The sequence below is a fragment of the Echeneis naucrates genome, chromosome 11 (genome assembly GCF_900963305.1).
Source record: "Echeneis naucrates chromosome 11, fEcheNa1.1, whole genome shotgun sequence".
NCBI classification, from domain to species: domain Eukaryota; kingdom Metazoa; phylum Chordata; class Actinopteri; order Carangiformes; family Echeneidae; genus Echeneis; species Echeneis naucrates.
In genome coordinates, this window is record NC_042521.1 from 17,944,962 (window position 1) to 17,960,758 (window position 15,797).

General features: G+C 39.2%; 1 protein-coding gene across 1 annotated transcript; it reads right to left on the bottom strand.

Moving 5' to 3' along the window:
• Nucleotides 1-569: 569 nt before the first annotated feature.
• Nucleotides 570-15,366, bottom strand: LOC115051466 (protein lin-28 homolog A-like). Its single transcript, XM_029514866.1, has 4 exons — nt 15,357-15,366; nt 14,350-14,504; nt 7,276-7,454; nt 570-714 (listed from the first exon to the last, which is right to left on the bottom strand). The coding sequence occupies exons 1-4, from the start codon at nt 15,364-15,366 to the stop codon at nt 570-572; spliced, it is 489 nt and encodes a 162-aa protein (XP_029370726.1).
• Nucleotides 15,367-15,797: the final 431 nt, after the last annotated feature.

Genomic DNA, 15,797 nt, shown 5'->3' on the forward strand with positions numbered 1-15,797 from the left:
GGAATGCAGCCATCCTCCTTGTACCTGTACTTCAAAACATCTGCTCATATTACAACCAAGCTGCAGGCTTTTTGTCAGTATGCTCAAATACCTGCTGAGACAAGTGTCAGTCAAACACATCCTGCTCTTTTAGGAAAATTTTCCACAAAACCCAAATGTGCAAAACTTTGGAGGGTTGTAAACCAGCAGGACATTTGTGTTATGTAAAGAGGCTCAGTTAGCAGAGGCACACATTAGGTCAGATCAGGCCGACGGGGATATTTGTGGCTAGACGTGGTTGAATCTACAGTAAGTCTGATTGTTTCACCCCAAAGCTAAGACACTTAATCTAAGTCAGAAAAAAGGAAAAAATAAATCAATCACATCATATTGCATCAGTGTTACAGTCACATGTCTTGTTGCTAATCAATAAATAAAACCTGAGGTTGCTCTTTCTACCAGCAGAGCTCCAGTGAAAAAGCTCACATATTCCCTGAATGATTCACCCTGAGCTCTCGGAGGGTGGCCCGTTTGCACTTCTCTTCCTCATCCCTCCGTGAGGTAGCTGTTCCCTGAGAGCCTGCAGAGAATTAAGGCTGCTGCTGCTGCTGCTGTGCTCTTAGTGGACAGTTTGCCACCATGTGGGATGCACTCTGGCAAAAATGACACCTTTTGGGCTGAGGGGGTAGCTGGCATTCTTTGGCATGGTGGCCGGATCCTCCACAGTTGTAGCATCTAAAATGGCAAGCAAAGAGGGTGTTATCTTATATGAAGCATAATGGATTTAATAGCTTCAAAATAAATTAACAGTTGCCTATACTTAGCTGTTAATCACCTTGACAAAATATGAGACTAAGAAGTATCTATGAACGCTGCATCTTAAGTTCAACTTTTACCAGAAATTAGGTTTATGGCTTTTAAGGACAAGGAATTTGCTTCAGTGTTTTGCTTGATCAATTTTAACAAAAGAAAAACTACACAAATAGTGCAGTCAGATAGCTTGAATAAATAAAGAAATGCAATAAGAAAAGTATAAAAGTAAATGAGCAATAGTTACAGTATGTAAAACAAGGGTAAGAATAAGTGAGAAACCAGCAGATATCAAAAATCAAATAATAACCCAATAATAGTGCCATTCTATAATAGTAAAAGACAATACAAATTAATAATATTTCCTCAAGAGGGTGTAGTCTTGCAGGTTTGATTGTTGTGTGGGCTTTTGCTTTGGCTTTGTTTTGTTTCCGTTATTATCATGGATTTTGATATTTCTCAAGCAGACGGTATTTGTCCAACCTTTCATACGTACTGTGAGGAAAAAGCTGAAAAATTCCAGCCGCGTATAGAATAGCTACATATTGAATTGAGTTTGGGCAGCATGGCGGATTAGTGACTGGCACTGTTAGCCGTGAGTTTGTGGATTTACAGGTTAGACATGCATGTCTAGGTTGACCGGTGAATCTAAACTGCCTGTAGGTCTGAGTGTGAGTATGACTGTTTCTTTGTCTGTCTGTCTCTGTGTGTTGGCCCTGCGGTAGACTGGCGACCTGTCTAGGGTGTACCCCGCTCTCACCCAGCTGGGATTGGCTGCAACACCCCTTGAGACCAATAAATGGATAGGCGGTAGAAAACAAGTATGAGTGAATTGGGTCTTGCCTGTTGTGCTCACGGGCAAGCTATAGCTGTAGCAGAAATACATTTAAGCTCTGCTTAAGGCTATAGTTCAGCTAAATAGCAATTCATCTAAACCTAAAAAGCTGAGTGCCTAAAGCTTTATGGATAGAATATAGGAAAGCTATGTTTGACAGTTGTGTACCTTGCTACTTAAACAATTAGGTCTACTTGGGTTCATGTTTATTACCAGGAACGGTCACATTTCCTGTCACGTATTATCTTCTTTAAAAAGATATGTTTATCTATGGATCTATTTTTTCTGCAGCAAATTTGTTTCTGCCACCAGAGAGCAGCACAGTCTGAGCTTTGAGTTGATTCACTTAACATATCTGTCAATGAGCAACCACATCCACTGTCACAGTGGTTGGCAGCCGAGAGGAGATATAGCTAAATTGATCTTTAACCCTCAAGGGATTCATGACATTAGTGCAGCTTCTATTTGCTTATTTTTTTAACCAGGTTGTTGAACTTTTTGTGGAAAAAGGACATTCCTATACAATGATGAATTTCTCAATGGGCTTTCTATGAACTACACATGATAAATTCACTGGCAAAACAGCATTTTGCTCATTATACTTAAAGAGGCTTATTTACTTGTTCTGCTTAGGAAACACTGGAAAAATGCCTCCAGTATAGTCAGTTATTTGTAGCATTCCTTCCACCCCCTGTGAGGGACACTCTAAACAGATTTTCACTCCTCTATAAAAGAAGGAAAGCCCACCTAGCACCTGAAAGAGAGAACTGAGATTTGACAACTTTGATAGTAAATTTGTTTTTTCATCAGGGCTAATTATCTGAGCTAACAGCCTTTGTTTGCTCCATATGAAGAAGGTCTGACTGAGAGCTTGTGAATGTTCACAAGAGTTGGTAGAATATTGTGACAATAATTATTATCACAGTGTTAAAACGTCTAAATCTCATTTGAATCATTTCATATTACTACAGGGTAAATGCATGTGGAGGCAAAATCCAACTGATTAATTGTGCTCCAGTGTTTCATACCTGCCTTTATCACAGTAGATAGATGAATTAAAGAAAGATGATGTTAAGAAACTGTGCTATTTACCGCAGAGCACAGAAGAACCATTAAGACGTGTAACTACACTTGTGATTTTTCCTCTACTTCAAGTCAAACCAGCTCCATGTGTGAAATGAAGTCTGCTTTTATTTGTGTTTCACTGGTATCTGTCATTTAAACAGAAAAGTTTGCTTCCCTTCTACGTTACTTGATGGTAACAGTAACCCTGACCCTCATCATCCAAGCCCCAGAACTACAGCAAAAAGCCAAAGCGCACATGTAAGAATCCCCAGAGAACATGCATTTTCTGATGAAACCAGCACATCTCTGCTGCTGCTTGTCGATCTCACAGGTAAACAGGGATTTCATCGGTAAATCTATGCTGGGAAAGCTAATGATCAGTGGCTAAGTGAAATCCTCTTGGTGAATTCATTAAGGCAGGATAAATAAGGCAAGTCAGGTGTAACCATTGCACAGTGTGACTTAAAGGGGCACTGGTCACTTAAACAGTATGGCAAAAACTATTGATTTCCTTTAGAAAGATACAATGTGGTTTTCTACTGGCCTTGGCTTTTCCCTCTACTCTCAATCTGTAGCAGAGCATGTAAACAAGCCAAAAGAAGCAGTGAAGACAGCACTGCCTGTCCAATCATACAAAGACTTTTTTTATATATATATATCTGAAGTAACATGATAACAGAGAATACTAAGAGAAACACAATTAAAAATACATCTTCAGCATCACTGCAACCTTGATAAACTCAGTCTAGAGCCTGATCCATATGGCTGTATGCATCTACTGTGTACACCAGTTAACACACAGTACATCTGTAATAGACTGCAGAACAGAAATGGTTCAAGAACATTAACCAGATATATAAATAAGTGAACAAATAAATAAATGAGCTAAGAAATATCTTTTGATAATGTATTGCACATTAGGTAGTAAATGTAGAAATATCTAAGGAAATCTAAACATAAATATATGACTCAGTCATAGAATTTGAATTATAAATACATCTTCATTTTAAAAATATTTATATATAATTTAGCATTCATTCATTTCTAAGGACTTTTGTTTTGACTTCCATCTTCTTATAATCAGTCCACACAGTGGCTCCATTCAAACAGACTCAATTGTATATTTATACTTACATTTATTATTTATTCATTTATAAATTCATGAACAAAGGAATTCACTTGATAGCTGTATTTATTTATTAAACACTGATATGTAAAATGGGTTTCAATAGGTGTTGCTTTGTTAAAGTGTTAAAATTTCAGCTGCAACATGTTGTGCTCTGTACATTCAATTTAACTGTAACAGTATTGATATGAGTCAAGTTTTAAATGTGATGGCTCGTTTACCTCTAAACAAGATGTGTGTTGAATTTTCTTTAACAGTCGGCAGAAATAAATTGCATTTATAATTTCATTTGACATACTGTATGTGGGCAGAAGTGGTGTAAATTCATAAAATGGCACTGCAGAAACAATCTCAACAGAGGACATGAGTTCTCCTGAAGCCATCTTTAAAAACACCTAACAAATGTACAGGTCATTTCATTTTTAAATACAAGTTTAGCAGCAATCACTACCGTTCTCAACTGTCTTGCACAGAGCTGAGAACTGTAGTTTTTATCAATTGTTGCTTGATTGTTTTTTAAATATATATCATATACCGGTGCCTATTTTTATTGCTGAAGTAAAACAAGTTTGGTGCTCATATGAGTATCTACAGCAGCAGGAGAAAAAGCAGGATAACCAGTCTTCAAACCTGGTCAAACCATAGAGGCACAGTTGATGTTTTTTTTTTCCAACCCTTTGATATGACTGATAGGAGTATCATCTGGTCACACATCCTGTGATGGACTGGCGACCTGTCCAGGGTGTACCCAACCCCCGCCCGATGTGAGCTGGAATTGGCTCCATCAGCCCCATGACCCGGAAATGTAAAAAAGGGGTTGATAATGAGAGAGTGAGAATGCCTCCTGTGAGATATAGAGAGATGAAACCCAGAAAGGAGTCCTGGATCCTCTCACAGCTAAGCACCACTTCCTTCCCCTCTTCCTCCCAGCCCCCCCTCAGCACTCAGTATTGACCAGCTTGACCACGAGGGTGGCAGAAGGAGCTCCTTTGTTTGGATACTCCTGTGACCTTTGAACCATGACCCCTGCTCACTGCCCTTCCTCCCACCCTTCGCTCTACCTCATTTGCACACCACATACCATTGTTGCTATGGCAGTGGCGACCTCTGACCTCCTTCCAGGCAACTACATCTGTTATCAATTAAATGGATAGGGTCTTTTCACCCTCTCAATACATTCATGTTTGAGAGAGAACGAGGGAACATGTGAATGCAATCAAACCTGCAGTGGCTATTTCGGCACAGGAAGCTGTGGGATTATTTTTATCATATGATTAATCAAATAGTACATGCTGTCACAATAACAATCTTCAAGGCCTCCAAACTATATAGCAAACTCCTTTATTCTCTTCAGTGGGATCAAATCCAGGCAGGATTTATTTTATCAATGGCACCCATCATGATGATGATGATGGCTAAATCTACAAGATGCTATCAAAATAAGAGCCTCACTGGAGTTTAGCAAGCTTCAAAGACAAATTTCCGTAACTTCTAGTTGCCAAAATGTACAGCTACTTAATTTCCTGCATTTTATTTTTGCCTTGTATTTAGAGGCACACTGATGAAGCTCTGCAACACAAAGGCCACAAGATGCAGCACTGGGGGTTGGAGAAGCCTGAAAACATCAAACAGTTTATTGATCCAGCTCAGCTTGCTGCTCCACAATGGAGCCAATGCTTAGTCAACAAAATATCTTCTGTTTGACTGTCGCATTAGCTATAAAGGAAACTTTCCTTCAAACCATGATGAACTGGCATCACACTGAAGTCAATATAGCAACTCTGTAAAAATTTTCACTGTGGCAATGACCTGTCCTGAAATAAGGGCTGAAAGTTAGATTTTCAAACAATTAATAAAAAAGACTACCAGTATTATAATGCATGTGGGCTTCTGATATTCTTGAAGATGATTTCTATGAGAAAGAAAAATATATATTTTTACACTTTTTTACTTGTCTATTAAAGTTGTTACTTTAATAGACAAGTTACCTCTATGCTTTCCCGTGCATGATTTCTGGAGATCAGGACATGATGATTCAAGGTATTTAATAACATGTCCCCCATTATATTATCATATTTGTTAACAAACACTAGCATTAAAATTTTAATTTCTAACGTTAGAGAAGCTGACACACTGGGTCAACTGTCATGCCTGTGTAGAAACTACCTAAAACCTATGCACAACCATTAAGCCACACTATAGCAAGATAAATCATGTTAATCAGCAAGTATTGAAACTGTTGGCAGGTGTGTAGATGATGGATGTTGATGCTGATGCAATTATTATCCGCACTCACACAAAATAGCCAGCAAGACAACTGCCATTTTGTGTAATAGCTCTATGTAATGTCTCAATTTCTAACATTGAATGCATAACTGGGCTTGCGTGAACTGCACAAATGCATTTATTGAACTCGAAAAAATAAAAGAACATTTCTGTATAATTTTATGAAAGAAAAATGTATGAATGAATAAAATGAATAAACCATCAGGACATGATGTGCAAAATATAATAATACCATATATTATTATATTCAATTAAATACACAATATAAAAACTACGAAAAATAAAATAAAAATAAGATAGAAAACTGAAAATAAATGATCAAATGTGTTCAGACATTAAGCACCTCTGTTAATCAAACATTTATTTTTAGAAAAGTGAAACAGAGTGGAAGGTTGTGGTGGAGGGAATGAAATTTGTTGTGAAACAAGATGTGGCACAACAATTGTTTTATCTTGATTTTTCACAATTTGGGAAACACAAAATACTAAAAGAAAATTAAATTAAATTAATCACCAAGCCTAAGCATCAACAGTGAGCAAAATGGAACAATGATGCTGTTTATCATGATAAACAAACCACACAGAACATTTTTATCAAGACTAAAATTTGAGCCCACTGATTGTCCTTCAGCAGGTTATTATGACCTCATAGTTAAGTTTAATTGCAAAGCCGCATCTAGTGATCATAGTAATGATGACAGGAGAAAAAGGGACGCAGTGATGTAGTTTATAGAGTGACAAAATACCCATCAGAAGAAGGTTGAGGTCCATGGATGACACAGGAGGGCTGTGATTTCCCTGAGAAAGAAGCGGTTGATGTTGCTTCTATTACTGTAGCAATGACAACAGAGACTAATCTCTTCCTAATCCTTATGAAGAGGTTCTTTTTACCCAAATCAACACCTTTTTCCAAACCTAACCAAGTAGCTTTACTGCCTGAACATAACCAAGCCATTATGGTTGTTATAGTAACCACGACAACAAAAGTAGATACTGTGCTGTCAGCATGATGTTATATTGGAACTCAGACCCAGGTCTGACACACCACTTGAGATTGAAGCTTTATTGTCGCAGAGCTCCTTTGGTCGGTATGAGAAGGTGCTAACACTCCCAAAACGTTTAACTACTCCTTCAAGTCTGAAATGCTCATGTGGACAACCTCAAAGTGGACTTACCTGTCCCCCTTGGAACGTCGTTTCTGGGCACTCTTTGGTCTCCTCTCACTTCCCAGACATGGCATACCATTTGGCCCGGTCACCCTGACAGACTCCAATCCCTTTGATGACTTCTTAAAGGTGAACTCTACAGCCTCACCCTCTCTAAGACTGCGGAAGCCGTCCATGTGCAGTTTACTCTGTTCATGGAAAAGAGCAAAGTTAACAGCTAACAGATCACAGATCGTCACAGATCGTCATATCAGACACCAACTCCTTAGTACTCTTATAAAACACATTGGGTTTGCCCAGATGTCATGACTTACAACATAATTTATCATTGAATATAATTTAATATAATTTAAAATAATCAAAGTTTAAAAATAAGACTTGACACTGGATAAATGTCCAATTTAGTGCTAGATGAAGTAGGGATGATTAGTCATGCCTTCATCTCACATGCTGCACCAAGACTACTAACTCAGATAGATGGTCGTGCCTTCTTCCCAGGGTATGGTAACCTCAATCATGATGACTGTCCTCTCCGCTGCAGACCACATGACAATGTCTGATCAGAGAGCAGCTGTCCTGATCTCTCTCGGGAACACCAGCTTTCTTTTTATGTCTGCCAGCATTTGCCACTCCCTGCCTGGTTTGAAGATGGTGATCTCCTGTGCTTCACGAAACGAGCTAATGCAGGCCTTGCTGTTACTTGGATGCAGTTTGCTGCCATCCTGTATCTTTTTGGACCTTACTGGACTGACCCCAATCACTTCTCTATGTTGTAGGCGGAAGATGGCTGAAGGCTGAAGATTTCCTCCTTCAGCAGGCACTTTCCAGTTGCAGCCTGTGCAGATGGGGACTTTTGCACATCTTATTAGAGGGTCAGTGGAGTCTTTCAGCTCCAGTACATGGTGTGCCTTCTCCTGCTTGTACCCGAGACTGATGGATTTCAAAGAAAACTCCAGCATATTTCATCCAAAGAGGCCTGCATCTGCGAAGCAGTGGGGCAAGCCCATTCACTTCCTGATGTATCTGCTGGCTAGGCTATCCATTCTGCTGACCTCTGATCTGGGGATCTCACAGACCTTTGGTGTCCACATCACACACTGGTATAGTGTATGTTGGTAGTACCAATACCTTGTGCAATTTGCTGCCTTTACTTTCATCTTGCCCATGAGATCAGCTGGCAGAATGTTTGAGGAGCCTTGCTGTACATGGAGCTGTTTGAAGAATGCTCGTGATATTGTTCATGTAGCTCCTCAGCGGTGGGAGTACCTGCCTGGCCCCGCTGAGGATGACCTCAAAGGCTGTCACAAAAAGAATGGGAGAGATGGCACATCTCATAGCGATTCTGTGACATCCAGTCGTGCAGCTTTCCGGAGCAAAGCACACATTTAGGTTGCTGAAGTATCTGGCAATGATGGTCTTAACTCACTCAGAGACCTGAAAGAAGTCCAAGACGAAGTGTATCCATTTCTGCGGCACTGAGCTGTACACATTGGCAAGTGATGACTTCCTCCATTTCTTGCAACTTGGGTTGGGGGGTGTCAATCGGCAAGGTTGGTGGGACTGGCGTGGCACATGCCCCGGTGAGCTGAATGGTGCAGCTTGTCTGATGTCAATGTACTGGCTTTTGATGTAACTCTCCTTTGGCCACTTGATAAATAAAGTCTACTTATTTACTTCCTTTCTTACCCATAATGGATATAACGTCAGTGACAAATGGACCATGACCACACTTAAATTGCAGCAACTCCTCCATCTCAAGATGTGATAAAAGTCTCTTCAGGCGAGTGAGAACACACCAGCATCAAGTTGGTGGTTCATTCTCAGATTTACTTATTTTTAGAAATTTTTTTATTATTGTTATTTTTACCTGAGAGGTATTCAGAAAATTTAATTTAAGGGATATTTGACCCATTGAACTAATGGCTTACATACAAAGGTGGAATGACCTCTCTGTTGGCTTCATTGATCTGATATCTTGCAGCAAGCCCACTGTTTCAGAGTTTCTGACAACAGAAATGCAATTAGTCAACAGCAAAAGAAGAAAGAAACACATCAGAGAGCCATTAAAATCAAATCCTGCTGACAGCCCTGTTAAAGCATCAGTGCTTCTGTTTTTCACCACCCCTGTACCTCAGTGCCACCATCACCGCCAACAAGATGCAGCCACAAAGGCTATGAATCACTCTGTCTATTAGGTCAAGTCTCAGGCTGACCGCTGCTCTGGAGGATGCCAGGAAATGACAGCGAGGAAAAGAAGTGAATTCCTGGCAATGGCGTCTCCCAGAAATCCGAAAACTATTCAGATGAAAGAAGCTCTACATTTAATAAAAGGCAGCACATTTGCTGGGAGGAGATTTGGGCAGATGGTGAGTATGCAACTGTCATTTCCCCTTTTCTCCTTCAAATAACCAAAGTTTATAAATCTCATAAGGCTATATAGTATGACTTGCTGTTATCATCTATAGCTTTATATGTCTTATAATCTCTTATTTTATTATGACTGTGATATAATTTTTCATATATATGTGTACATATTCAGTTAACAGCAGGACGGACTGGATGGCTGGAAATATATTAATTTCTATAATGTAATTGCGCCCTGGCTTTTAAATCTCCCTGAGACAATGCAGTTAAAGGTTGTTATCACCATAAATACTCTTTGCATAAAAACAGTTTTGATGTAAATGGCAACTACTTTGCCACACCAGTTTGCTTTGCTGCACAATGTCTCTAAAAATTTTTCAAACCAAGGACTTAGCTGCTAAAATGAAACTCACTAAACAGCTAATTCCCATATTCAACATATTCACTTTAACAAGCATGTATGAAAACTTTTTTATGACCATACAGATTAAATTTCATTCAACATTTCACATTTAATTTTCTATTCCTCTGCTGAATCTGGACGCCCCTCATCCAATAGACTTCTTCTAGAAGACTGTCTACAACCAAATCCAGCTGCCCTAAATCCAACATTTGTTCAATGACCAGGCCAGGCCTCTTCACTGGCATCTGACTCAGAGGAGGTCATGCTACACTGTAACTGATGTTAAAACATGATAAAGCTAGACTGAAGAAGCAGGTTCATTAGAAGAAAGCAGAAAAAAGCTGTAAACCAACCAACACCAACCATTAATAAATCAACAGTTTAAGCACAACTAATTCAGGAAAATTTTAGATATGCCTTTCCCTGCATTACTAATTCTTCCACTACCACCAGGCCTTCAAAATAAAAATGTTCTCCCCTAATTCGGTTTTAATATCTATATGGAAGCGACACATTTTTTTCCCATGTGATACTCCAAAACTATCCAATGATCTAACTCCAGAGGATAAAATCTGAGACAACAGTAAAGCTTGATTAATCAGTTAACCGTAGACTGGGATCTACACTGAGGAGGAGCACAGACCATCTCCTCGATACTCTTAGCACCTAACTCCCAAACATCCAAAAAACTAACTGTCCTGCTACTGCAGTCGTGCTGTGGTAAATTGTGGTAAATGGGGTTTTTGTTTGTTTGTTTGTTTGTTGTTGTTTTTTTAAATTAGCGGTAAAAGGTGGGATTAGAAAAGCAGAGCAGCAAATAGTCCAAGGAATAGGATTTGGGTCTGCAAAGAGTGATGAAAGTACCATATCCACTCAGCTATAGTGACTGCAAATTATGACTTACCAACTGCAGGACAATACACGGTGCTCTGTGAGTGACATCATATCCAACACTGACATATTCAAACACTGTCCAGGTGTCATTGAATGCACATCAGTCAAGTCTCTGTAACAGTGACGGCATCTCAGTAAAATTTAACTTTTTGTTGTTTCCCAATGTATTGGAGGTTTTAGTCGATTCTCTTAAACTGACCTGATCTTCAACCTCTGGTGATTTTGTCTGTTGTCAGTGTTCATAGTTAACAAACTGCTGATAACTGGAGACATTTAGACTAATACCTGAGCAGCTCTCATTTTGGATCTGTGTGGTAAAACTGTGACTAATGAGGCAACGTGAGGAGACAGTGTCCAACTCCACTGTCAAGCAAAATTAATTAAATATTTATGTTATGAAGCGGTTTTCAGTCATTTATGCCAAAGGTGACCCCTAGCAGTCCACAGATCACTCTTTAACACACTCAAATACTGTTCAAATATATTTTTCGGCCACTGTGTCCATCAGTATTTATATCGGGAGTGTGGTTTTAGAAAAGAATCAAACAAGCACTTTGATTTTCTTTCAGCCTGGCATCATGCTGTAGCCACAAACCAACCACCTGTAATCCTTATAGAGTCATTAAAACTGCTGCTGTCGCATCTTACTCATTCCACCCACAGCAGGAGTTAGTGTCTGGACATACATTTCAAACACTGTCCTCTATTATCTATGACTGTTTAACAAAGTTATCCATCTTGTGTACAAAGTAACTATGACAACACAGACCATCTAATATAGAAAAAGCACTTATTTGAACTCAAATCAACATATTTTTGTTCATCTCAACAAGCCTTGGAGTCACCATGGTAACAAAGGTAGGTAAGTATCAGTGCACGGTGTTACTATGATGCACGACCATTAGATAAAGTTAACCACAATGTTATTTTGGTAACTATGACAACAAATGTGGTCTAACAAGGGTGTGCCAGTAATACCATCAACCAGCCTCCTGTCACCAATGGAGAAAATGGTTCATTCATGAAATAGGATGTAATCAATAGCAGCAGGAGTTAGCTCCGCCTCTTCTCTTTTGTGATAGCTAAAAGTTCTTTGGCAGTTTTTTGTCAAGTTCTTCTGATGAATGACTGACAGACACAGGGACACTGGCAATGGGCCACAAGCTACCAGTCTGCCTGGTGAGATGTTATTTTTTTTAATTCAGCTCCATAACCAATTCCTAATTGTATCAAAGTGCTGTGTCCTGTATATGCACTTCCTGAAGCCCAAAACAAGCCATGTAAAAAGCCCTGGTCCTCTGTCTTTCATCAGATGATTTACCAGAACACAGAAACCTGAGAAGAGGTCTTTGCCAAAAGGCACCACATGGGAGGTGGGACTATAATTCAGCGCTGGGTGGGCTCCCTGATGCTTTAATGATCTTATAACAGGAAGCAGGGTTGTACAGGAAAATAAATTAGACTTGTTATCCCTGCCTCTAACTCCTTGTAAAAAAAAATGGAGCCTTGAACCGCCTCCACCCTCTATACCTTTTAAGTTCCAGGGCAAATACCAGCAGGTGAAGTGTCAGGGGGAATGGCCAGCCTGTCTCTGACATGCTTGGCTGAAAAGTGTTCATCTAAAGCTAATTCCACTCAAATAATAACATGACTGTCTCGCTCTCTACTCAGATTCTTCTTTCCACACTTCTTTCTAAAACCGATATTTTTTTAATTCTTAAGATACTAACGTGTGAAGTGAAAATAATGCAGCTTGATGACGAGTGGCGCAAAGCATGGGTATGCACTACATGCAATGCATAGGGGCACCACGCCGGGAAGGCACCAAAGCAATGGTGAAAAAAAAATTAAAAAAGAAAGCAAAATAAAATAGGTATTTTCTTATGTTTCTGCTGTTGTGCATTTCTAAATATTTTCTGCATTTCCTTAAGGTTATAACATTTTAGAGGACAAGCATGCTAGAGAAGGGCGGCCTATCTCATAAGATTCCATCATAGAATTTTGACGTAGAAGATGGAAGCAGGGGCACCGTAAGCGCTGAGCAAGGCGGCAATAGTAGTGAGTTGATGTCAGTGGGAAAAGATGGAACATGATGGAACATGATGCAAGCCAATGTTGCTTTGGGTCCGTTTTGTATCCTGGATTTACTGACACAAAGCCAAACAAAACCATTTGCCATAATTGATGTGTTGTAGACTTTGTCAGCATTTTGACAGATTTTTCAATGAAATCTGAAAAATTTTTAAAATGTGACTGACCAGATCTACTGTCAAATGTGACTGCAATTAAAATGAAAGTTGTTAAGTCAAACTTTTACTTGAGTTAAAGTTTGAAATTTCATTTTGAAATTGCTTGAATATTCCGAAGTAAGATGTTCACGTCAACTCACAGTTGTTTCACATTTACAGAATCCACTGAGTGAAACAACGTACTGAGTAACTGACTGAATAAAAGCTTGTGGAGAATAATACAAAAAAGACTTTATACATGAGCATAAAACTCAGTTTTGTTTTGTTTTTTGTCCAAGGGACAAACACAATGTATTGCCTTTCACCTTTTCAAAGTAAAATAAAAGTTATTCAACAGACTGAAAGCTTTGCATGAAGTATCTAATGAGGAGGCCAACAACATAGAAACATAGGAGACTCACATATTCAATATTTGCTTTTAAGTGCAGTGGAGTAAATCTGTTTCTGAAAACAAATCATAATTGGGTTGAAAATATCCTTAACTGCAGTGATGAAGTAAATGTACTTTAAGAATGTTTCAAATTTCAGGTGGTACAGCAGTATCCTATAATAACATGAATTCCCTGAAATGTAGATAATCGTGACACATTAAGAGTGAGGGCTCCTTGGGACTTTCCACATTCTTCAGTGCTTATCCTGAGTCAGCGATGGGCACAGAAAACATTTTTGGGGGCGGAATGAATACTCTGGTGAATATACCTCTCGCCCCCCCCCCACTGCCTCTTAATTATAGGAAAATGAAGTTACATACATTTTCACAATCACTGGCATATTTATTTACTTCAGTGCCAAGACAATCATGCTAATGTTTAATTGTTTATATGTATTTATATGTTTATTTACACTGAAACATTGGTCTTTAACATAGACTGTGTCTCTGGTCACCAAAAGAAGAGGCAACTGCACGGAAAACACTGTAAAACATATCTATAATCAACTGAAAGAATAAATTAACCAGTTTTCCCTCCAAACCAGAATGGAGGTCTATGTGCACTGAGGTGAAGGAAGCACTGTGGGGCAATAGGTAAATGAGTTCAGCCAGTCTTGTGCGTTACAATTAAAGGTTCAATTCCCCAGATCTTAATTCTGGGAGCCAAATCCTAAAACTGAAATATAAAATGAGAAAATACAGACAAAAGGGTGCTGATGTAGTCAGACATCAGAGAGTCTCACCTGATGCACAAACACGTCCAGTGGCTGGTCCAGAGATGATCCATCCCAGCTGCTCATGGACAGGAAGCCAAAGCCCATGCGCACATTGAACCACTTGCAGACTCCGCTGCCATGGGACAGACCTGCTTCCTCCTCCTCTGCCGGGGCACACCCTCCTGCAAGAAGACAGGACAGCTAAAACACCAAGACATAAATAGCAGCAAGCGTGAGACCCAGGACAGTCAGTAGGCATGGGGTTTCTCCTGCTCAATGTCTGAGTTGGTGAACGATTAAAAAAAATAAAAGTGTAACTGGTCTTTGGAGGAATAATGTCAAAATGTAACAAAGAATATTGAGATTATAATAATAATCCAGGTAATTAGCCTAAGGATTTAACTTTACAGCTGCTGGTTAATTTATTTTGAATTAAGGTACAAATTGTTAATGAACTGATTAACTTTGAAAATGGCCATTACAAATTGATGCCACTGTGTTGTTTTGTCCAACTAACAGTCCGCAAGTTCAAATCATTTCATTCATCATCCAACTATGAAGAAAACAAATATTCACATTGAGTAGCATGAACAAAAACGTTCTGGCTTCTTTTCTTTTTTTTTTACTTTTGATAATGACTATACAGTTTAAATTTCATTCAACATTTCACATTCAATTTTCTATTCCTCTGCTGAATCTGGACCCCCCTCATCCTATAGACTTCTTCTAGAAGACTATCTACAATCTACAAATCCAGCTGCCCTAAATCCAGCATTTTTTCAATGACCAGGCCTGGAAAACCGTGGCTCTTCACTGGCATCTGACTCAGAGGAGGTCATGCTACGCTGTAACTGATGTTAAAACATGATAAAGCTAGACTGAAGAAGCAGGTTCATGAGAAGAAAGCTGAAAAAAACTATAAACCAACCAACACCGACCATTAATAAATCAACAGTTTAAGTCTTTAAAGCCAAACAATGATCATTTATGTGTTCTGCATCACAACCTATTTAATAGTTTTAGTCATGTCTTACCTGCATCCATATTTACAGCGGCACAACTAATTCAGGAAAATTTTAGATATGTCTTTCCCTGCATTACTAATTCTTCCACTACCACCAGGCCTTCAAAATAAAAATGTTCTCCCCTAATTCGGTTTTAATAGCTACACGGAAGCGACACATTTTTTTCCCATGTGATACTCCAAAACTATCCAATGATCTAACTCCAGAGGATAAAATCTGAGACAACAGTAAAGCTTGATTAATCAGTGAACTGTAGACTGGGATTTCCGCTGAGGAGGAGCGCAGACCATCTCCTCGACACTTTTACTAACTAAACCAGCACCTTCCCCCGCACCCCGAGTTCTAGAGATCTCCTTTGTGAATGGACAAGTACCCATCGGAAAGAGAAGATGATGACCTTGGAAAGGAAGAGAGGCCAGCCCTCCTTCTCTTTTTCTCCTATCCTGGCTA

Excerpts from the sequence above, each read along its gene's own strand:
- LOC115051466 (XM_029514866.1), bottom strand. Across the intron at positions 7,455-14,349 it reads TGGACGTGTTTGTGCATCAG|AGTAAACTGCACATGGACGG; the intron begins GTGAGACTCTCT and ends TTCCATGAACAG. Across the intron at positions 715-7,275 it reads CGACGTTCCAAGGGGGACAG|ATGCTACAACTGTGGAGGAT; the intron begins GTAAGTCCACTT and ends TTGCCATTTTAG.